The sequence below is a fragment of the Nicotiana tabacum genome, chromosome 11, assembly GCF_000715075.1.
Source record: "Nicotiana tabacum cultivar K326 chromosome 11, ASM71507v2, whole genome shotgun sequence".
Classification (NCBI taxonomy): Eukaryota; Viridiplantae; Streptophyta; class Magnoliopsida; order Solanales; family Solanaceae; genus Nicotiana; species Nicotiana tabacum.
The window spans coordinates 159148117-159172134 of NC_134090.1; the positions used below are offsets into that span (position 1 = coordinate 159148117).

The window sequence follows — 24018 nt, forward strand, 5'->3', positions numbered from 1 at the left end:
TTAATTTTAAAAATATATATATAAATTATTTTTACAATATTAGTTATAAATATATGATTACTAAATTAATGTATATTCACGAAAAAATATACATCTTAAATACCAAATATAATATTATTTATACTTATAAAAATTTATAGGCATATATTTATTATATTAACTTTTAAGTTTTGATAATTACTTAATTTAAAATTTAATTTAACTATGTAATTACACTTGTGCAACCAAACAGTAAACATATAATTACACTGTAATAACACTATGACAAACAAACAGGTCGTCGTAATTACACAACTGTGTAATTACTACCCTTGTAATTACACCAATTCCAATTACAGGGTGGCTTTCCAAACAGACTCTAAAGAAAATGTTTTTACGATTCTAAATTCTGCATATTTTGAAACTTAATTTTCTTTAAAAAAAACTTTGGAAAAATATTTTTAGTGAGAAGTAATTTATATTTAACTAATTAATTTAAACTGTACTTTTGATTAGTAATTAATAGAAAAATTATCAGTTATGCCAGACCATCAGTAAGTTAGTATGAAAATTAACCAATTCATAAAATATTATCAATATTAGCTAATTAGCTATTTGTGGTAAAAAAAAGTCAAATTTTTGAATTTTGTTTTCTTTTGAGTGAGTGTTATTGGAATAGATTGGATATATCTTAAGGAGTTTAAATCCAATTTTTGGATGATTTGGTAGAGTTTTGATATGGTTTGAATTGAAAATTCGAAGTAGAAGATGAACATAGAAAAAAGATGATATGTGTATCACACTCTGTATCATTTGTATATCACATCTATATCATATTTGTATCAAATGTGTATCGTATGGATATCTATGTACACCTGTGTGTGAGATATATGTGCGATACATGTTTGATACATGTGTCGCAAACGAATTTTTTGAACTCGATTTTAACTACGAATTTTGATGCCAAATCAGATCAAATCACCTCTAATCTTCCTAAATATTGTATTTGACTCATTTATATATTTTCAATAAATTTCAACCATATCTGTTGAAAAATAACCATTATTATATATATGTCACACCTCGGATTTTCCACCCTCGGGAGTCGTGATGGCGCATACTACTATGAGCTAGGCAAGCCAATTACGTGAACAATTTGTCTTTTTACCCATTTTATATCCATTAACAATTTCGAAGTAATAACATTTAGACAACGAAATTTAACATAAGCGGAAGAAAAACAATAAGCTATCTGAACATGAATATCTAATACAACTGTTTGAGTCTCGACTACCCAGAACTGGTGTCACAGTTTCACATACGATCTAAGAATACTACAAATAAAGAGTCTGAAAGAATTAAATACAACACTGTCTCTAGAAATTCATGAAAGAAATAGGAATAGTAGATAGAAGGAGACGGCAAGGCCTGCGGACGCCTGCAGGACTACCTCGGATCGCCTGATGAGCAAGAATCAGCAATCCCTCTGCGGTCCGAAGTCTACAACACTGGGGTCTACACAAAAGAGTGCAGAGTGTAGTATCAGCACAACCGACCTCATGTGTTGGTAAGTGCCTAGCCTAACCTCGGCGAAGTAGTGACGAGGCTAGGACCAGACTATCAAATAAACGTGTGCAATTTAACTATATATGGCGAGAAAAGAAGTACAAAAAGAAACAGTCATATACAGTCAAGTATGGGAGGGGGCAAACGTGCTGCGGGGAAATATCGAATAGTAACAGAAGGGCAACAAATAAGTATGAGGTTCACCACAGTTCAATTAAAAATAGGAAGGGAAAATCATGTTGCGGGGTACAACAAGTATCAACAGGAAACCAGCAATTTAGTGTAGAGAAACTGTAACACAATTATCAATAAAAATTAGGAAATCAAAGACAAGTGCACGACATTACCCTTCGTGCTTTACTCTCTCTCACCAAAACAATACGCGGCATTACCCTTCGTGTTTTAACACTCTCTCACCAAAACAATACACGGCATCACCCTTCGTGCTTTACGTTCTTCCTCACCCAAACAACAATCACAAGGCAAATAGGGTAAGGGAATCTATAACCTCGAAATAAAATCAAGTAACATCAGAAAATCAGTAAATAAATGTAAAGGACAACATAACTCAATTATCAGCAAGAATCAGGGAAAATCAAGGACAAGTGCACGACATCACCCTTCGTGCTTTTACTCTCGTCCTCACCATAAGAATCAATACAATAGGCACGGAATGGTACATCGTGTGGCACGGCATCACCCTTCGTGCTTTACACTCTTTCCTCACCATGAAATCAATATAATAGGCAAGGAATGGTACATCGTGCGGCACGACATCACCCTTCGTGCTTTACACTCTTTCTTCACAAAACAAACAATGCACGGCATCACCCTTCGTGCTTTAACTCTCTTCCTCACCCAAATAACAATCACAAACAATAGGGCAAGAAAATAAAGGAAATTGCAATAAGAATTCCAGCAAGGGAGCAACAAGTCAACAATTAAATCCCGGCAAGGGAACAACATCAACATCCCGGCAAGGGAGATAACAATTAAATCAACAATAGCCCGGCAAGGGTGACAACATAATAATCTCTTCTCTTTTTCATTTTTACTTCACGATTCACTTCACAACTCGAGCCAATGCTCTAGAGGTTCAATTATCACTTATACCTTCACAACTCATTTCACAACTCGAGCCAATGCTCTAAAAGTTCAATTGTCACTTATACTTTCACAATTTGTCATACAACTTGGGCCAACGCTCCTCAATGTTCATAGGTCACAATTCTTTCCACAAACTTTATACAACAAATAAAAACCATCGCCAAGGCATAAAAGATACAACGAAGTCATGATAATCACAATATAAAGACTTACGGGCATGTTAGACACCAACGTATAGATATTTGTCACCATGCCTATACGTCGTACTCAACAATTACTACATAGCAAATAGGACTCAATTCCTAATCTCTCAAGCTAAGGTTAGACCAAACACTTATCTCGAACTTCCACGGCCAACTCAAGCATCAATCACCGCCTTTCCTTTCGAATTCGGCTCCAAATCAATTGTATCTATACATAATCGACTTCATAACATCAATAAATGTTAAACAATCCAATTCCAATGCTTAATGATAGCTTTCTAATCATTCTCCCAAAAAGTCAAAGATTGACCCCGGGTCCACTTGGTCAAAACACAAGGTTCGAACCAAAACCCGATCACCCATTCACTCACGAGCCCGAATATGTAATTTATTTTCAAATCCGACCCCAAAACGAAGTCTAAATCAAATATATCAAAAAGCCCTAACTCTACCCAAATCCCTAATTTTCTACCCTTAATTACATTATTTAAGCCTAGAAATCTAATGGGTGTTAATGGAAATTTAAGAAAATGAGTCTAAGATTACATACCTATGAATTGGTGGTGGAATCCCCTTTCAAAAATCGCCTAATTTGGAGTTGAAATGAAGAAGTTATGAAATTTTGGTGTAATCCCGTAATGGCTACTGATTTGGTCTTTTAAAATAACTGGGCGAATTTACCCATCACGTTCGCGATAGGCTCATCGCATTCGCGATGGGTTAGGTCTGACAGACCTTCGCATTCGCAGGATAAGGCTCGTGTTCACGGAGCTTTGGCTCCTCAAGTTTACGCGTTCGCGGAGCTTTGGCTCCTCAAGCTTACGCGTTCGCGGGCTAGTGGCCGCATTCGCAATGAACAAATTGATGACCCCTCCCCAGGACCTTATGCGTTCGCGAGTGCAGGGACGCGTTCGCGAAGGGTTTCCCCCCTCAGCTTCGCGTTTGCATCTCGAGCTTCGCTTTCGCAAAGAAGAAATTGGGCACCTGAGAGATTTTTCTTAAACGTTCGCGAGTGGGACACGCGAAGGGTAAAATCCCTGGGTACTGAACAACAAAAACCTATAACCTTTCCTAAGTCCAAATCCTTCCGAAACACATCCGAAACACAGCCGAGCCCTCGTGGCTCCTAACCAAACATACGTACTAACTCAACAATATCATACGAACTTATCTGTGTGATCAAATCGCCTAAATAACATCATTAACAACGAATTAAACCTCAAATCAAAGAATTTTCTCAAACTTCTTAAAACATCAATTTTAGTAATTTAGGTCTGAATCACGTCAAATGACATCCGTTTTTCACCAAATTCCACAGAAACATCTTAAATCATATATAAGACCTGTACCGGGCTCCGGAATCAAAATACGGGCCCGATAGCATTATGTTCTAATCAAATTTTATTTCAAGTTCCTTTAAACAATTTCAGAAAATAATTTTCCTTAAAAAATTCATTTCTTGGGCTTGGGACCTCGGAATTCGATTTCGGGCATATGCCCAAGTCCCATATTTTCCTATGGACCCTCCGGGACCATCAAATTATAGGTCCGGATTTGTTTACCTAAAACGCTGACCGAAGTCAAATTAACTCACTTTATAGCCAAATTTTATCATTTTTCATAGATTTTCATATCTAAGCTTTCCAGCTACACGCCCGGACTGCGCACGTAAATCGAGGTGACTCTAAATGAGTTTTCAAGGCCTCGAAAACACAGAATTTAATTTAAAAGCAAGTGATGACCTTTTGGGTCATCACACCTACAAAGTTATATATATATATAATCACCTTTTTTCTACCTCATTCATGAAATTTTCTTTCCATCTTTTCATCACGTTTAAAAATATGGAAGGAGATATTTACGTGTGATTCTTGGATAGAATTTGGAATCCTTATTTATTTTGGTTAATTTTGGTAAGTTTATAATTAATGGTTAGAGGTTGGTAAGTTAGGACTTATTTGGGACATTTCATTTCCAATCTTAGTATTTGGTGAAGTTTTTAATAAATATTTCTGAGTATAGTTGTTAATATGCGTTTGGCCCACTAGGTTGGCCCAACTTAGCTCGCAATTTAGGCCCCGTTTGGCCATGAGTTTTGCCAAAATAAATTTGGGATTTATTTTCAAAACTCATGTTTGGCCATAAATTTTGCCCACATTTTGGCAAAATCCCAAATCCCAAATCTTAGAATCACCCCAATTAGGGGTGGGCATCAGTCGTTTCAGTTATAAATAGTATCGGTTTAGCATATCGGTTATTGGTTTACAAATATGAGAAACCGATAATCAAACCGATAAGATATTAGTTATCGGTTAATCAGTTAGATCATTATCAGTTCGGTTATCGGTTTACCCGATAAGATAACTCAATCTAGAGTTAAGCAAAAAAGAGAAGACAATTCACTCGAGTTAAGCAAAAAAGAGAAGAATTAACATATAGTATACTACCTAATTCTGCGTTCTAGCCACAACTAATATTTGAAGAATGTTTCATTTTGACAAATTCATGACATGTGCAATCTCAAAAATTGATACTACAACTCCACAAGCATTCCATATCCATTTCACTGGAAATATTAGTTAATAGGAACATAAATTACAATTTTTTGGGTTCCTACCAAACTATAATCAAGAGATCAATCATTTTCCAGAGTTCAATGGTATCAAGAGCAATACGAGTACTAGTAATTCAAAAGTTGTCCAAATACAACTGAAATAGTGTTAATTCTTCAACAATCCAACTACATTAATAACAATACAAAGTAGTAGCAATTTCACCTTAAAATTTAAAAGTACAAACATAGTACTAAACATGAGCACAAAATAAAGAATTGAAAACAATCAAAAATTCTATATTTTTATTATCGAACTTTACTGTAAAACTCAAAAGAAAGGAATGAAATTTGTTCTTAACAAAGAAGTAATTTTGGAATACAAATTTACGCTAAGATTCTAAGAATGTGGTTGTACATTGAAATTTGAAGAAGAACTATTCAAAAATTGAATTAGAGTCTGAAGAGTGAACATTGAAACTGCAATCTTGAATGTGGCTGGGAAAATTAGGAGAAAAAGAGAGAATGAAGCCCTAGAAATTGGGTAAAATCCTAATTTTATTAAATCTTATTAGGTTATCGGTTAACCCGTTAAGAAATTGGGCAACCCGTGGCCCGAACCGATAACCCAATAGTGAAAAAATACAAAATGTTACCGAACCATTAAACCGATTACCCGATATCGATACCCCAATAAGCTTTTATCGGTTCGGGCTATCGGTTATACCCGATATATGCCCAGCCCTAACCCCAATTGCTGATTTTGTGCCAAAATCCCAAAACTTGGGAATCATATACATGTTTTTCCTAAATGAAGTTAGGAAATATATTTTGAAAATGTATGTCCAAACACATTTTCATCTTCAAACCAAACTTCATCCAAATCAGATTTTTTAAAACAAATTTGGAATCTATGGCCAAATGCTAGCTTAGTAGCTTGGGCTAAGATTTTTGAAACCTATTAAAAAGAGAAATTTTCAGAAACCACTATGTTTTAGTGATTATTAGATTGCTATAGCCATCATTTACTAAATTGCTTCATATAGCTATGTTTTTCAATTGTTATAGACTGTATTTGATATATTTTTCCTACTGTATTCATGAATACAGTAGCAAAACTCGGTAGAAAATAGGGGAGTCCAGCTAAGCAGAGAATGTATTCGACTGTATTCACAAGCTATATTCGTGAATACAATAACAAAATTTGCGAAAAAAGGTCTTCAACTGTTTAAAAACGGTAAGTGAATCAATTAACGCGATAGACTCCTAATATAACTCAACAAACTCAATTATAACACACAAAATTTGTATTTTCGGTTATAAAAAGATTCTCAATGGAAAAACACCTAAAAAACAGAGCAATCTTAAGAGATTCAATCCATCCTTTCTTTTTTTAGTGGTATCTTTACTAAAATATTTTCTTGTGGTGTCTTTACAAATAGATTTATATATTGAAATTATACAATTCATTGAATACAATTAAATGCATAAAAATACATTGAATACATGAAGTATAACAGGTTATCTATAGTGCAAAAACATATGAATATATACTCCAAATACATTTGAATACATATATACATCTGCATACATCAATTATATTAACTAAAAAAAATATATGAATACATTCGTGGAATATAGCGAGACAGTGAATACAATGAAATACATGGAATACAGCGAGATACATTGAAATGCAATGAAAAAAAGACAATGAATACAATGAAATACATAGAATACAGCGAGATACATTGAAATACAATTGAAAAAAAGGTAACAGACTCTTCAAGTTGCTCAGCCCCAAACTTTGTCGTCTTTATTCAAGAACAACCCTAATGCCGTATCGTCGATAGGGCCACGATTCTGACTCGAAACTCTCAAAATTTGGTGCAAAAACGAAAGAAATTCCCCAAATATTTCACTATAATTTCATTTGCAAATCCCTCCAATTCATATTTCAAATATACAACCCCTCAAAAATTTCCATCAATTCACCTTTCAATGGCAGATTTCGAACCTCCATCTTTCTCTCTATGGCTTGATTTCGACATTGATTTAGAACCCCAACCTACTGACAATGAAAATTTGGCGAGACAATGGAGATGAATCAATGGAGAATCGTGATTGTATTCATGGAGAAAGATTGGCGTTGAGAGAGAGAGAGTGGTGGAGAAAAATCTAAAAAAATAAGAAAGAAAAATAATACAAAACGTATTTTATGGATTAAGGGTAGGAGGTGACCATAAATAGATATTTGGCTATAAAAATCAAAAAGTAGCTATGGAATATAATTTTTTAAAAAGGTGTTTATTTAAAATAAATAAGGTATCAACCTTTAATACATGAGGTAAAAACTTCATTTAAAAATGAGGTTTTTAAGTTCGGTCCAAGTAAATTCGTTGCCCGTGAGGTTTGATTGAGATTAGGTTGAGTTTGCTCGTGGACTTAATAAATATATTTAATTATAAATTGCTGACAAAAATATTTTTCAAATTAATTAATCAAACATAAATTATTTTTTATTATAAGTATTTAAACAAAATACTTTTAAAATAATATTTTTTAAAATAAACTAATTTTAGAAGCTTGACTAATAAAGAAGCTATGAGTGAAGACTGAAGACTCTCGACAAAGAAGTGAAAGCTGTAGGTACATATAGCAGGGCTAAAAGATGAAAGTTGTGAAGAATACTTGCTTACATCTACTGCTATCAGAAACTTTTCCCACATTCTTTATGGAAAACAACCCCATAAAAAGTAAACCCATATCTCCGTTGTCTTCTTCCCTTTGCTGCAGCAGTGTCACCTTGGACTTTGCACAAATCCTTTGCAAATACAGAGATTCCTTTCTTTTCTTTCTGTAAAGGCTGGCTGTTTCACGGATAAATAGGTCTGCATTGAAAATTGTACTACTTATATTGACATTGATTTACTGGTTAATTACGCTAATTCCTCTTTAATTTATCTAAATTATGCAAATACCCCTTATGCATACTCCATTGTTTCAATTCAGTATTTCTTTCCATTTTAACAAGAATGATAGCTTTTTAAAAATAATTTAAATGTGAAGTTTTTATTTCATTACCACATAATTATTATATATGTTTAAGATTATAATTTTTAAATCTTTCTTTTCTTTTAAATTTTGTACATAATTAAATTATATCACATAAATTAAAATGGAGGGAATATACATCTGCTACATACATATAGTGCATTTATATTTACAATAATATACAAACATATAAGTACTCGCTTCGTCCCATTTTAAATGTCATTTTAGCTTAAAAATATTGTCCCAAAATAATTATCATTTTAGGAATATAAAACTACATTTATTACTCCCTTTGTTTCAAATTAGATGAGATACTTTTAGTTTGTTCCAAAATAAATGACACATTTCTAAATTTTGAAATAATTCAACTTTAAACTCCTCATTTTACCCTTAATGAGAAGCTTTTATAACCACACAAATATCATGGTTGTAGAGGAGTTTGTAACATGCACTATTGTGCCTTAGTGCCTTAGTTGACAGCTGTCCGTTAACTTAAATATAGCAGCTAGAGTTAGTATATAATATAGTAATATACTTGTATAGCTTACTGATTAGGCATTCTATTCATTTTGATAATGAGAGAAAACAGTTTGGCACTCTCTCCTTCTTCCTTGTTTGCTTATTCTCTTATCAATTTCAACTGATTGGGATGAATTTGAACATGGTATCAGAGCGGGAGCGAAAACTGAGTGAATCTAGGGTTCTTTCATCGATTATTTGACTGAAATTTCGAGAGATTCATCGGCAATTCATAGCTGAGTGAATCTAGGGTTTTTTTCGTCGATTACTTGACTGAAATTTCGAGAGATTCGTCGGCAATTCCTGTTTTTGTTTTGTATTTCGCTTTTTGAGCTTCGATTATGGGGAGTCCTGGCGGTACTACTTCTTTGACTACGGGAAATTCTTCTCCTATAATTGATCATCATCATCCATTATAAATGTATCCGTCCAATACACCTGGTTCACTATCAGTTGGGATTGAGCTTGTCGGTATGGAAAATTACATGATTTGGAGCCGAGCTATGAAGGTAGCTCTTCTAGGACGCAACAAATTATGTTTTATTGATGGCTCTATTGTTCGAGCTGATTATTCTGGCGATCTCGCAAAGGATTGGGACCGTTGCAATGCTATTGTGCTTTCATGGCTAATGGGGAACGTGCATCGAAATCTACTGTCTGGGATCTTATTTCGTTCCAGTACAGCACTCGTTTGGAAGGACCTGGAGGAACGCTTTGATAAGGTGAATGATTCGCGAGCTTACTACTTGCATAGGGAAATTGCTACATTAACTCAGGGGCTCTCATCTATCTCAGAGTATTTTTCCAGAATGAAAGATTTATGGGATGAGTATGACTCGCTGGTACCTCCTTCTTGTGATTGTGCAAAGTCTAGGGACTCTCTTGTAAATTTTGAGAGGCAGCGTCTTTATCAATTTCTAATGGGATTGAATGACCATTATGGTCATGCTCGCAGTCAAATTTTAATGATGAAACCTATGCCAAACATCAACCAAGTCTATGTTATATTAATGCAAGATGAAAGCCAAAAACAACTTGCAGGAGGCACTTATATTTTGATGGACAAAGTCGATCCCACAACATTGCTTGCTGCTAGAAATGGAGGACAGAATCAGAAAAAACCTATATTGTGACCAGTGCAATATGAAAGGTCACATAAGAACAAGCTGCTTTAAGTTGATGGTTTGTGAGCACTGTCGCATGAAAAGGCACTTGAAAGAAAAATGTTACAAAATTATGAGGTATCCAGCTGATTTCAAAGGGAAGAAGAAGGAGAATTTAGTGACTACATGTCTCACTCCATTAGAAGGAGGTGACAATGTGCTGAGAGGTCTTAATGTGCAACAAAGACTTAACTTGAATGCAACTCCAGTCATCACACAAGAGCAATACAATCAAATTTTGAGCATGTTGGGTAAATCTTCCATTAGCGAGGCTATTGCTAACATGGCAGGTAAACCACTTTCTTCCTCTGTAGATGTTTCTAAATGGATAGTTGATTCCGGAGCGACAAATCACATGATACATGATGCATCTTTATTGAATAGTGATGGATTAGTAGGGAATTCAGGAAAGGTATAACTTCCAAATGGAGATTCAACTGAGATAACACAAGTTGGTAATTGTGAGTTGCTTGGAGGTGATCTGATAAGTCGTGTGTTATATGTACCGAACTTTAGATTTAATCTTTTGTCAGTATCAAAGCTGACTAAGGAACTGAGTTGTTATGCCACATTTTTCCTCATTTCTTTCTCTTTCAGGATCTCTTCACTGGGAAGGTGAAGGGGATTGGTAGAGAGGAGGATGGCTTGTACGTGTTGAAGTCACAAAGGAAACGACAAGATGCCAGGAGCCTTATGAAGTCTTTGGCTGCAACAACTGAAGTATCTGCAGAACTATGGCATAAGAGATTAGGTCATGTACATATGCCAGTTCTTAGGAAGATTTCCATGCTTGGGAATAAGTCTAGCTTTATATCACACCATTGTGCTATTTGCCCACTAGCTAGACAAACTAGAGCACCATTTCCGGTTAGTCGTAGTCGAACAACTGACTCTTTTCAATTGTTGCACATGGATGTTTGGGGTCCTTACAAGCTCCCACTTATAATGGAATGCGATATTTTCTTATGGTAGTAGATGATTTTTCCAGATAAACTTGGGTTTTCTTGTTGAATCTAAAATCTGATGTTGTTACTGTGCTTAAGAATTTTATTGTCATGGTTTTCACTCAATTTGGCAAAGCTGTTAAGTCATTTATATCGGACAATGGGACAGAGTTTTTTAATAGCCATTGCACTAAGTTGTTCAACAGATTTGGTATCGTACATCAGAGTTCTTATCCATATACTCTACAATAAAATAGAGCAGTGGAGAGGAGGCATAGACATATTTTAGAAACTGCCAGGGCTGTTAGGTTTCAGAGTCATTTACCTATCAGGTTTTGGGGTATTTGTACCGAAGCTGCCTTTATGTGATTAACAGGATACCTTCCACAGTTCTGGGAAATATTTCACCATATGAGGCCTTATTCAGGAAGCCACCTAATCTTTCGCATATGAGGGTTATTGGTTGTCTATGTTATGCTACTAGCTTGACTAGAAGAGACAAATTTGCTCCAAGGGCCATTAAGGCTGTTATGCTGGGTTATGTGGCTGCTCAAAAGGGGTACACGTTGTTAGATTTGGTGAACAAAACTATATCTGTAAGTAGGGATGTTGTGTTTTATGAAGATATGTATCCTTTTCAAATGATGCCGGGTATTCAACAAATGCAATGTCCTGTTTAGAAGATGCAATATTCTGTTCAGAAGCATTTATCTGATGTTCAACCACTTAACTTACTTCCAGTTCAGAACACCCAAGATGTTCAGGAAGTGCTGCCGGCTATAGTTACAACAGCAGAAGAACCTCCACAGTCTCGAGAGGTGATGTCAGATACAATCTTGATAGCAGGTGAACCACCACCATCTTCTAATGCCGATCAGGGAGCTATTGTACCAGCTTACGAAGACATACCATTTCCTGGTTTGAGAAGATCAGACAGAACTAGTAGAACCCCTATTTGGCTCAAGGATTTCGTCAGACCAGATAATGGTCGTCCTACTGCTAATACTTGTCTCTACCCTATTTCCTCTGTGCTATACTACACTGGTTTGTCTACCTCTTATCAAAGCTATATTGCCAAATCTTACATTGAAGTGGAACCCTGAAATTATCATAAAGCTGCTAAAGATAGTAGATGGAAAGATTTCATGAAAGCTGAAATAGGGTATAAAAGGGTGCCTCTTCCCAAAGGTAAGAAGGCCATAGGGTGTAAAAGGGTGTATACAATTAAGTATCAAGCCTCTAGTGAAATTGAGAGGTTCAAGGCACGATTAGTGGCAAAGGGATACAACCAAAAGGAGGGTATTGATTATCAAGAGACATTCTCACCCGTGGCGAAGATGGTTACTGTGAGATCCGTGATTTCCTTGGCTGCCTCTAAGGGATGGATCATACATCATATGGATGTTTTAATGCTTTCTTACAGTGCGACCTACATGAAGAAGTTTATATGGAGCTCCTTCAAGGTTTTGTTCCCTTAGGGAAACACTCTGTTTGTAGGCTGCATAGGTCGCTATATGGCCTTAAGCAAGCCTCTAGACAATGGAACATTAAGTTGACTACTACATTGATTTCTTCAGGGTTTTCTCAAAGTCATTTGGATTATTCCTTGCTTACTAAGAAGGTTGCTGGCAAGATGGTGGTTGTTTTGATCTATGTCGATGATCTCCTTATAACTGGAGATGATGCTCAGCTAATTCAAGAGACCAAGGATGCTTTGCAGCAACATTTCAAGATTAAAGATCTAGGGGAACTCAAATACTTCTTAGGTATTGAGTTCGCTAGAAACAAGACTGGTATTGTGATACATCAGAGGAAATATGCTTTAGAGCTTATTTCAGACATGGGGCTGGCTGGTTCTAAGCCTCTTGGTGCACCCATAGAATTAAATCTCAAGCTTACTTCTGCTGAATACGATCAACACTTTGGTCAATCAGCTGACTGTCTCCTGACCGATCCTTCCAGTTATTAGAGGTTAATTGGCAGGCTTCTCTACTTGACCATTACTCGACCAAACATTGCTTTTGCTGTGCAATGTCTGAGTCAATTCATGCAGGCTCCTAAGGTGTCTCACATGGAGGCAACTCGTAGAGTTGTGAGATATGTCAAACAAGAGCCTGGTCTTGGTATTTTCTTGTCTGCGACTGGTTCTAATAAGTTGGCTGCATATTGCGATGCTGATTGGGCCTCTTGTCCCAACACAAGGAGGTCTGTCACTGGTTACCTTGTGAAGTTTGGTGACTCCCTGATTTCCTGGAAGTCCAAGAAATAGACAACTATTTCTCGAAGCTCTGCTGAAGTAGAGTATAAGAGTCTCGCTTCTACGGTGGCTGAGATTGTTTGGATCATTGGCTTGTTCAAGGAACTGTCGGTTTATTTTCAACTCTCTGTGTCTCTATTTTGTGACAACAAATCTGCCATTCAAATAACTGCTAATCCTGTCTTCCATGAGCGTACTAAGCATATCGACATTGATTGTCACTTTATTCGGGAGAAGGTGCAGCAAGGTTTGGTGGCTACTCTTTACCTTTCCTCTGCTGAGCAACAAACCGATGTGCTTACTAAAGGTCTTACTAAGGCGCAACATTCTTACTTGGTGTCCAAGCTAGGAATGGAAAACATCTTCATTTCACCTAGCTTGAGGGAGGGTGTAGATGAGTTAGTAACATGCACTACTGTGCCTTAGTGCCTTAGTTGACAACTGGTATTAGTTAGTTGACAGCTGTCCGTTAACTTAAATATAGCAGCTAGAGTTAGTATATAATATACTTGTATAGCTTACTGATTAGGCATTCTATTCATTTTGATAATGAGAGAAAACAGTTCGACACTTTCTCCTTCCTTATTCTCTTATCAATTTCAACTGATTGGGATGAATTTGAACAATGCCCCACAAATCTTTTACCCCTTAAGCTTTTAAGATCACAAATTTCAAAAGTATTTTTTTCCTTAAACTTCTTGCCGAATCAAACTATCAATATCTAAATTGAAACGGATGAAATAATAAGAATGCATAGCGTTTAAGAGGAAAAAATCAATCTACTTTCATTAAATAAGGAAAACTTAATAAACAATATATTGTATTTATTATTTTTTTTAATAAATTAAAAAAAGCGCTAAAACAACAGTTAAAATGAGACCTAATATGCATATTAGTAGCTCCTAGGGGTTTATTGTCTTGTTTATCAGCTCCTTTAATTACTACTACTCCATCTAAGTTAGTCAGGATTCCACATGCTCCTCGGGAATACCATCTCTCCTACTTCAATGCCATAATATTTTTTCCTTTATTTCCATTCCTTCATTTTTACTCCCCATTCTCGCCATTTTCCCTTCTTCTTCTTCTCCTCCCTTTTCTCTCCATCTTTCCATTTCATAACTATCTTAATTTTCTTTCTTTTTCATCAGCTCTTTAAGTTAAGCTCTAGTTAGCTGTTCTCAAGAAGAAGAGAAGCTATTACTAGTTACTATATAGTAGTGAAAATAGTGATGGAAGGGGTTCAAGAAAACATAGGTGAAGGTATTTTCCAATGTACAAATCATCCTTACAAAAATAATACAACCCCAGGTGGGATTTGTCCTTTTTGCCTTCAAGAAAAACTTGGAAACCTTGTTTCTTCCTCTGCTGTTTTTCCTTCTTATTCTTCTTCCTCTTCAACTTCTTCTTTTAAATCTGATTTTGGTAACACTTCCATTACTTCTTCATCTCTTTCACTCCAAACCAACATCAAGAATACCACTAACTTTACAAAATCAAGAAAGTCTGAAGGTGAAAATTTTGTCCATCAGAAAAAAGGGTTATGGTCATTTCTTTACAACTCATCTTCTAAACATTTTTCCACAGTTAAGAAATCTGAAAACCCTACAAAAGACATTAACTTTCCTTCATCTTCAGCTTTGAGTGGTGGTTCTATAGTGGTAGAGGAAAATGAGATCAGTCCTATTCAGGTTTATTCAAGATCCAGATCTATTGGCTGTGGAAGCAGAAACGTTTCAGGTGATTGTATTTTGCGCAGAGTTGAGTCTCAAAGAGAAGGTAAACATAGAGTTTCCTCAAGAAAAGAATGCATTAAAGAAAGAGTAAGATGTAGAGGGATTTTTAGTGGTTTTATGATTACTAATTCTTCTTCATCTTATTGGGGATGGGTATTAGCAAGTCCAATGAGAGCTTTTAGTAAACCATTATCAAGTAAGAAAAGAGAAGCCTCAAACAAGAATGCTACTCCAAATTTGGCTGCCATTCCTTCTTTATTGACAAATTAGAGGCTAGGAAGGTTTTTCTAGTTCACAAAGTAAATGACACTATACAAATTTACATTTTTATTGTTTAGACTATGTTCATTTATGAGGTTTTGTTCATCTTTGTTTTATGTATCATCACTGTTTAGGAGAATCAAAGAGAGCCTTAGAGCGACGATTATAAAGTTGTTTTCCTATGATATATAAGTCACACGCTTGTACTGATTAATGTTTGTATTATGGAAGACTTTGCACGTCATACTTCTTGGGTGAACAACTCTTAAAGTTATCTTCCTATTATCTATAGGTTACAGAGTTTGTTGCGTGAAAGTACTACTAATGCTTGCATAGGCTGTCTATTTCATAATTCTTGGGTTGAGGACTTCCTCCGAATCCTGTTTGTGCATGAGACGGCCTTTTTTATTGTTTAATTTCCTCTTTTGGTTGTAGGGGTTATAGTGTGTCAGAAGCACAGTTTTGGTTGGTAAAAGATCTTTTGTTGGAATCTGATTTGTGATTGAACACATAATATTACTTATCTTACTCACTCTTTGACACATTTAAGTGTACTATACTTTATTTCTCTGCTATTTTGAGTATTTCACACAATATCTCGTCCAGCATTTGAAATGTACATAATATTACATCATCTTTCTATTGCTCTGACAATTTATGCCTAATTACAACTCTTGATTGAGGAAATTAGGATGAGTACTAAATGGGTGATAATCAGGGGCAGAAGCTCGGTGGTAGGTTCAGCCGAATCTAATAGCTTTTGCTCCGACAATATACTTGTATTAAAATTTAAATTCAATTATTAGCACTTGAGATCGTTGTTGAAATCGTAGCTCTATCTTCGGTGATAACTACTAATCATCGACACGATTGCAATGACGACCCCATGTCATAATAACACTTAAGTCTGTTTCGGCTAAGTAGTAATGAGTGAAATCTTATGAACTTTACTATTAAAGGACATACTACTATTTTAGCACCCACCAGAAATATATACAAATACAATCAATCACTTGGTTAGGTATTTAGGTCCCTAATTAAGTTCTAGGGGTTGGTAGGGTAGGGAAACTTCTTAAAAAGCATTAAAAGGAAAAATCTTTCTACCTTCTTTCCCTTAACAGTAGTGCAAATGGTATTAACTTTTTAAATCCTAGTCCCAATAACTATACCTGCGATAGTTTCTTGATTTGCTTAGTATGATCCACTCTATACCCTAAGGTTTTGACTTGTAAAATCACGCACATTTGTTGGGATTTTGACAACAAGCATTAGTTTTAGGTTTGTGCAACTTCAGTAGAAAGCATACAAAATTGAGTAGATAATATTACATCAATGGTTGGTTCGTAAATCTGCTGCAAGATGAATGGAACTCATTCTAGTAACCACCTAAACTAATGAAATACAAGATGCAACCACTTGGACAAAGAAACAAGTGGAAAATAAATGTAGGACTATAGAATATCTGGAATTTCAAATAATCTTTTCTACTCTACCTGGAAAAAATAGTTACCCGCAACTACTCGCCTTTCCACATCTAAATCCAACTTTTTGTGTTGTTTTTAACAGTTTTTCTAGCTGTTCAGTAACTAGTCGTGTAAAATTTACTCAGATGGGGCAGGGTGGAATATCAATAGTAATACCAGCTTGGATTTGGCCCCAACCAATAAGTCGCCAGTGCTTCTCAATTCTCCGGCTAAGAGCAATTTTCTCACCTTTACTGGTACACACAGGTGATGTCAATTGCAATTTCGCGAATACATTCTTCACAGCGACAACACGAGCCCCTGTTGACATAGACCCTATATTTAACATGAGGATTTCTCCCTTTGCCAACTTTGAGACTTTACCCTGCCTCTCCGAGTCCTTTGTCCTCACACCCAAAAGACGTCGGAGCAAAAAGAAATTCACCTGCATTTCAAAGGTAAAGAAATAAGGAAAGGATACATAAGAGCACTCTAGAAGAACTCAGTGGGAAGGAGGATAAAGAGTGAGCCTATTAATTTGATAACACAGTCCATCAAAAACAGTAGACTCATAGAAAAGTAGTTCCTTCACAACAGACTTAACTATTTCAAAGCTTAAAAGAGAAAAGGGTTATTTAAGAAGAGACATATAGTCTTGTTTTAGCTGGTTAAAAAGTTCCTGAAATGTTTCAAGGAAGTCATTTACCTCTAGTTCGACGAAAACTTCAGGAAGTGACCCAACCTCCCCAAGAACCTGTCCCACCAATCGATCAGCACGTGTTAATGTTGGATCCATAGTGGTTCCAACTCCAATGAGTCCTCCAGGCACAGCAAATTGTAATTCATTTTGCTCGGCAAACAATGATACTATTCTTGAATATATTGGAGTACATTTGATGTTTCCACTCTCATCTTTGACAACAATTCCAGGGCGAACCTCAATAAGTTGATTTACCTTCAATACACCCTGCGCAAAGAATCTAATTAATCATTATGAAGGTCTTCCTTTTGCTATAAAGGTGCAAGTCAATTAATTGAAAAGGTCGTTTTTATATAAATTCAATAATATGTGGATAATTCAATGATGCATTTAAAATTGTAGGACTTCCATGAGGGTAATATTTCTTCCTTTGTTGAGTTATTTAAATATCATTAACCTTCATCATTTCCAGGGCATGAATTTTTTTCTTTGCTTGTTATTCTACGATTCAAATACATTATTTAATAAAATTTATGTGATTAAAAAATAAATAAATTAAACCCACTGTCAAAGACTAGTATCATTAATTGCTGGAAAAGAGAAAGATACCTTCAAAATACTGCCACCAGCAACACCACCTCTGATATCATCAACTTCAAAACCAGGTTTATTGACATCAAATGACCGGATAACAATCATATTTGGTGGTGAAATGAAATTCCTTTCGGGAATGGGAATTTTTTTCACAATATATTCAGCAACGACATCAATATTGTACTTCAGTTGTGCAGATATTGGTACAACTGGGGCACCATCTGCAACAGTTCCCTGAATAAGATTTTGAAATTATGGTATGATAAGACTGACTATCCTCACAAATGAAGCACAGAATGTGAGTGGTGAAAGAAAAGCAGTATTCCACTAACTTGAATAAATTTCTGAATTGCCTCGTGCTGGTTGATGGCAACATTTTCCTGGACTAGATCAACCTTATTTTGAAGAATTATGATATGTTGGAGGCGCATAATTTCAACCGCTGCTAAATGTTCGGAAGTTTGAGGTTGGGGACAGCTCTCATTGGCAGCAATCAGAAGTAAGGCTCCATCCATAATTGCAGCTCCATTAAGCATCGTAGCCATGAGAATATCATGACCCTGCAGAAAACAATGTTATAGGCAGCATTGGTATAATAGAAAGTTATGCGGCAGAGATCACAAGGATGCAAAGTACAGCATGAATTAGTTTGTCAGTGTTATGACTGCAATTTATTAAACAAACTAATCTCCCCCAGTAAGGAGAATTATCTACTGACAGAGTAACATAAGTGTACGTTAATGACAACACAACTAAAGAGAAAAATCTCTTAAAATTATGTATTCCAAAGTGCATGCCGCAAGTTCAAATATCCAATATCCAAAACCGTTAAAAAAGGTGCAGTAATTTTCAGCAAAAGGGACAATTACATAGTAGTTTATTATAATAAACGGTTCAAAGATGCAAAGTTGAGGGTCACCAGCGATTGTTTAGATAACGATACTAAAGCTGGATATATCTTTCTAAAATAGGCCTATACTTCTGAAACAAAAATAAATAAATAAAATAGAAACACACATAAAACACGGGGAAGAAAAATACTTATCTTCCAAGACTTCTTTCAATCTTATAGAAAGCTAATAGGTACTGCAAATTAAATGGGTACACTAAAGCTTAAATATAATGTTGAGCATTCAGTACAAAGAAAGCAGAAATAATTCATTTTTTTTTTGATAAGGAAAAGGTGTATCAATTTGGATTCGAATTCAGCAGAAATAATTTATTGGAACCTTTTCTTTAACACTTTTCTATTGCTTCAATACCAAAGCAACAATCCTTAATATTTCTCTGGTATGGTAATATCTAAGCACAGTCAAACTAAAGGTTAATCATCTCGTACAGAAACAGAATGCACAGGCAAAATGGCAGTAATACATACTGTAGAGAGTGGCATGCGAGGAACTTACTGGGCAATCAACAAAAGATACATGCCTCAGTAATTTCATCCTGCAGTTCTCAAAACCAGGGACATCACACATGGGACTGTCTTCTTTTCCACTACCATATGCCCTGGAAATGATTGTTGTTACAGCACAGGCTACCAAATGAAGCACAACAATGTTTCTGTTTCAAATCAAGGACTCACTTGTAGCACATGGGTCTAGGACAGCGCTCTTCTTCACATTTGTATATCTTAGCATTTGCATATCCAAGCTTAATTGTAATATTACGTTCTAGCTCATTTTTAAAACGAACAGTCTGCACAATAAGTGGGTATAATTATTCGCAGTCTGAGTACTTGCAGTGAACACAGTACGAGTAAAATAAGTAAGAGTAAACAAAGATCAGATCAAAACAAGGACTTAATAATCAACATCTAAGAAATATCAATTGATATAGCCCACAACAGATTAAAAAACATTAATTTCCGTAAAAGCTGATTAATCCAGCATAAGTTTCCCAAACAACTAACATAGGCTCCATATCTTGTTGGTTAATATAATAGTGATAACTTTGTTCATTATCACCAAACTAAATAGGAGTGCGTGACATTACTTTATCTTTTCTCCAAAACAAAAGGAAAAAGATAGAACTCAGAAATGCTTTCTAGTAAATGAACTACACACAGAAAAAAGAATAATAGCAACTAAGCCTTAGATATCAATAATTCACTCTAAGAATAGTTGTTAAATAAAAAGGTAAATAAGAACCTGTATTTACTGTTTACTAGAATCAAAATATCACTCGATAGTAACTAAACAACAGGACTGACACGTCAGACCAGAGTTTTATGAACTAGCGGGATAAAATATCAAGACTCAGAAATTTAACTCCATTGATAAAGGTACAGATTTCTTTTTCTCAGAAATGGATAATATTGATAAAGGTATTAAACACGACATACCTGCACACCAGATATAGCTTTTACAACTGTTGACTTCCCATGAGCCACATGGCCAATAGTACCTAGATGATGAAATTACATTTCAGTAGTTCAGTGTGACTAATGTAAAGTGTAAAAGCGCTTGTATGGAGAGAGAAGGAAAAGAAAGAGAAAAAAAATATAGAGTTATAAGTAACTAATTTACCAATGTTTATAGTAGCCTGACGAGAAATAACTTCAGGCGAAAGTGGATGTAACTTTGTCACATCCAATTTGCTTAGGTCCTGCTCCATCAATCCTTTCCGAGACATTTTTGGCTGCTGTTGAATACTTCAGTAGCAAGTTTCAACGCTGAAATTAGGAACAAATACAAAAAGCCCATGCTCAGAACTATAGATGACTTATCATAGAAAGTCGAGCAACACATCAAAAATCCCAATGCATAGGCTTACAGACAACACAGCTTAATCACCAAGGTTGTTACCATAAGCAACGAACAAATTCAGAAAACCTCATTAACTTTCTTTTACTGTCCTTACCCTCCCAAAGCAATGGAACATTGCTGATCAAAGACCAATCTCCACCTGGCCCACCACCGACGACCAGTGTTGTCACGAGCGAAAAGCGTTAAAAAGCACTCCACATCTCTCAAAGCTCTAAGCGCAAAGCGCAATTAAAGTGCGGGCTTTAGTTTAAAAAGGCGCAACGAAGAAAATATATATATAATGCAAGAAAAAAGTGACAATTTAATACATAATGATTTCCATAACAATTAATATATCTTTTTGCTAATTATATTTATTGTTTTTTATTGCTCTATTAACATAGAACTTATGGGCAATGAAGCGCGCGCCTTAGTGTTTTGCCTCCATTGAAGCGCAACATAAGTGAAGCGAAGCGCATACCCTGAGCTCTTTTGAGCTTCAGGGCTTAAGCGCGCAAATGAGCCTTTGAAACACTGCCGATGACAGAGGGATTCATCAAATACATTCTAACATCCTAGCGTCTCGAATTGCCAATCATTCTTTTTTTCACAAAAAGAAAAAAAACAACTTTGCCTCAGTCCAAAATAAGTTAGGGTAGGCTATGAATCCTCACTGACCGCGTTACTACATTTAAAGCATCTATGACAGTATTCTGCAAATTGAAATAAATAAATAAAAATGCACCACCAATTCACATTATTAGTGACTATTTTTTTAAATAGCAGTAATATCCCTGTTAGCTTGCATGCATAGTTGATATATCCAACCAACACAGGTACTGGGTAACTCTATCCACCAAAACTTATGTCATAAAGCCAATGAAGTTCTAGAATTCGGGTTTTGACAAATATGCTCAATCTTATAGGTTATATATAGCAATGGCAAACACAGCCATCTTGCAATTGCAATTGGTAAGTCTTCACCAAAATATTTCCAAAAAAAAGGCACCGTGAACATCAATATGTACTTATTTTATGGAAATGCAATACTATTAACATTTGAGTTTAAGTTCTATGCACGGTGTAAATAGTATTTATGCCATCAAGTCACTTAAAAAGCTACTAACCTACTATAACAGGTTAAATTACACTAATAGTATTACTTGCATCAATATAATGATTCTCAAATGCAAGTAACTTACTATAACAGGTTAAATTATGCTAATGGTGTAAAATTCTTTTGTAATGTCATTGCATATAACTTAAATCCTATTTTATGAAAATGCAATACTATTGATATATTACACAGGAATTTGAAGCTTTATTCAAATGGAAGCAAACACGTCATTTTAATCCAATTCACTAAGCATTTGCATTTTGCCACTAATAATCACTGCAAAAAAAAAAAGAAGGTTAAAGAGTCTGGTCTAATTAAAGATACAAACATACAATATCAGCCGTCGGAGAAGGAGAACGCTTGAGTTGGCAGCTGAGAGAGAGGGTTCGGCGAGAATTAACGCAGAAAGCTGTTAGAATTTGGGCTCCATTTGTATCGTTTTAGTCCACATCCCACTTCGAACAAGTGGGCCTCAAGTATTAGAATTTTGGGCTTTAAGACTGGCCCATTTTAAGCCCGCTATAGTGGGGATTGGGCTGGTTTCCGGCATCAACTCACGGGCCAATTTGTGGATTAAGTGGGTTAACCCGATCCACTTGCTAGGTCAGAGACTGCTTTATCTATATGTAACACAATAAATTAGACGTAATTTAAGGCTTTCTGATTTTGCTACCCTATTATGTATAGGAGAGCAAAGATTTAAAGTTTATGGGTTTTAAACTGTCATGTTTTTCATAGTTCGTTTTAGTTACTGAGTTTGAAATTAAATATTTACACATATTTAATAGATTCATTATTAATACCCCGCAAGTAACACTCCGCCACCGCCCTGTATACAATATGTATTATTACGAATCAGCCCCAACCCGATATCGAGCTGAGAAGAGTTATTGGGTCGAGAAGAAGCCAGAGGACAAAGCCTTTAAAAAGGTTAATTTACGATTCAGGCCCAATAACTGCAGTAAGGAATCAGATAAAAGGGACTAGCGGTTGGCAAGGAGGTTATGCGAATTGTTATTTGGAAATACCCCTCTCGTGGTCTCTCTCTTCCTAGTCTTTTTCTCTCATCTCCTTTCTTTCTGTACTATCCTTAGATATTGTTACTTTTCAGTGTAATTTCTTTGTTCTCAGTATTAATATATCAATATGTGGTTTCTGTATTTGGTTTTAGATATTGGATCCATTACACATATATACATTTAATAAAAATGAAATGGATTTACCTTGTCGCATCTGTTGTGATTACTTCCTTTAATTCTTCTAATTAACTATCCCGTTGTCTCCATATGAGTACTAGAAAAGACATCGCTTCAAGGTGACAGACGCACATTAATTGCTTCAAGATATATTATCCGACATATCTTTGCAATTTTTTATTTATTAAATACATATATGTACATAATATTTTTCTAAAAATTATATACACTTGCCTTTGAGTATATTTAAACTTGAAAGTGCTTAATTATACCACTTGAAAGCTCCACATATATTGTCAACAAACAAACCTGCAATAACATGCCTTAATCTTCAATAGAATGTAAAAAAGGCACATAAAATGGGACTGAGGGACTAAATATTTCATTAACGATCACTCAAAACAAATTTCATATCATCTTATCTTCACGTGGAGAAAGGACAGGGAGTGATAAACTCATTTTCAACCCGCTCATATTCGATCCCATCCCCCATTTACCTATACTGGTTAGATCCGACCCCACATTTACCTATACTGGTTATAATGGTATTAATAGTGTTAGGATCAGTTGGGTCACACTTCAACTATTGTTGTTGAAGAGGAAACTCTAATTTTTTCCCGTTTTCAGCTCTTAGCTGGCCTTAATATAGGACAAACAACTTCCAGTGATGATGCACCTATGTTAACCTGTTAAGCAGATGAAATGTACAAAATCTATAGAGGGAAATTGAGAGTTGATGTGACATGTCTCATTGACAAGAATCTCTATTTATCTATTTTCTCAAAATTTTGAACTTTTTCAGTACTCCAAGTCTAAAAAGTTACCGAGAATTAAATATATCTTACTTATTCATTCCTCATTATTACC

The 24018-nt window shown here is 35.4% G+C and overlaps 3 protein-coding genes across 4 annotated transcripts; 2 read left to right on the forward strand and 1 right to left on the reverse strand.

Annotated features, from left to right (window-relative positions):
- Positions 1-9395: 9395 nt before the first annotated feature.
- On the forward strand, positions 9396-10109 carry LOC107770264 (uncharacterized). The gene has a single exon (XM_016589555.1). The coding sequence runs from the start codon at positions 9396-9398 to the stop codon at positions 10107-10109; it is 714 nt and encodes a 237-aa protein (XP_016445041.1).
- A 4460-nt stretch (positions 10110-14569) lies between these two features.
- Positions 14570-15343, forward strand: LOC107770263 (uncharacterized). Its single transcript, XM_016589553.1, has one exon. It carries the CDS (start codon positions 14570-14572, stop codon positions 15341-15343), a length of 774 nt encoding a protein of 257 aa, XP_016445039.1.
- Positions 15344-16644: 1301 nt separating this feature from the next.
- LOC107770261 (eukaryotic translation initiation factor 2 subunit gamma-like) lies at positions 16645-22385 on the reverse strand. Of its 2 annotated transcripts, XM_016589550.2 has the most exons (10): positions 22288-22385; positions 20954-21070; positions 20620-20765; positions 20436-20497; positions 19677-19789; positions 19498-19600; positions 18424-18651; positions 18107-18325; positions 17504-17764; positions 16645-17242 (listed from the first exon to the last, which is right to left on the reverse strand). In XM_016589550.2, exons 3-10 carry the CDS (start codon positions 20723-20725, stop codon positions 16940-16942), a joined length of 1395 nt encoding a protein of 464 aa, XP_016445036.1. In that variant the 5' UTR covers positions 20726-20765; positions 20954-21070; positions 22288-22385; the 3' UTR covers positions 16645-16939. The 2 variants fall into 2 exon arrangements, with proteins under 2 accessions (XP_016445036.1, XP_016445035.1); XM_016589549.2 differs by lacking the exon at positions 20954-21070.
- Between the last annotated feature and the right edge of the window lie 1633 nt (positions 22386-24018).

What these genes read in the sequence shown, in the direction of transcription:
- LOC107770264 (XM_016589555.1), top strand. Translation starts at nt 9,396, where the DNA reads ATGTATCCGTCCAATACACCTGGTTCACTATCAGTTGGGATTGAGCTT.
- LOC107770263 (XM_016589553.1), top strand. Translation starts at nt 14,570, where the DNA reads ATGGAAGGGGTTCAAGAAAACATAGGTGAAGGTATTTTCCAATGTACA.
- LOC107770261 (XM_016589549.2), bottom strand. Translation starts at nt 20,725, where the DNA reads ATGTCTCGGAAAGGATTGATGGAGCAGGACCTAAGCAAATTGGATGTG. An exon ending in CCTAGACCCATGTGCTACAA is followed by an intron (nt 19,601 to 19,676) that starts GTGAGTCCTTGA and finishes AATCATTTCCAG; the next exon opens with GGCATATGGTAGTGGAAAAG. An exon ending in TATCTTTTGTTGATTGCCCA is followed by an intron (nt 18,652 to 19,497) that starts GTAAGTTCCTCG and finishes TGTTTTCTGCAG; the next exon opens with GGTCATGATATTCTCATGGC.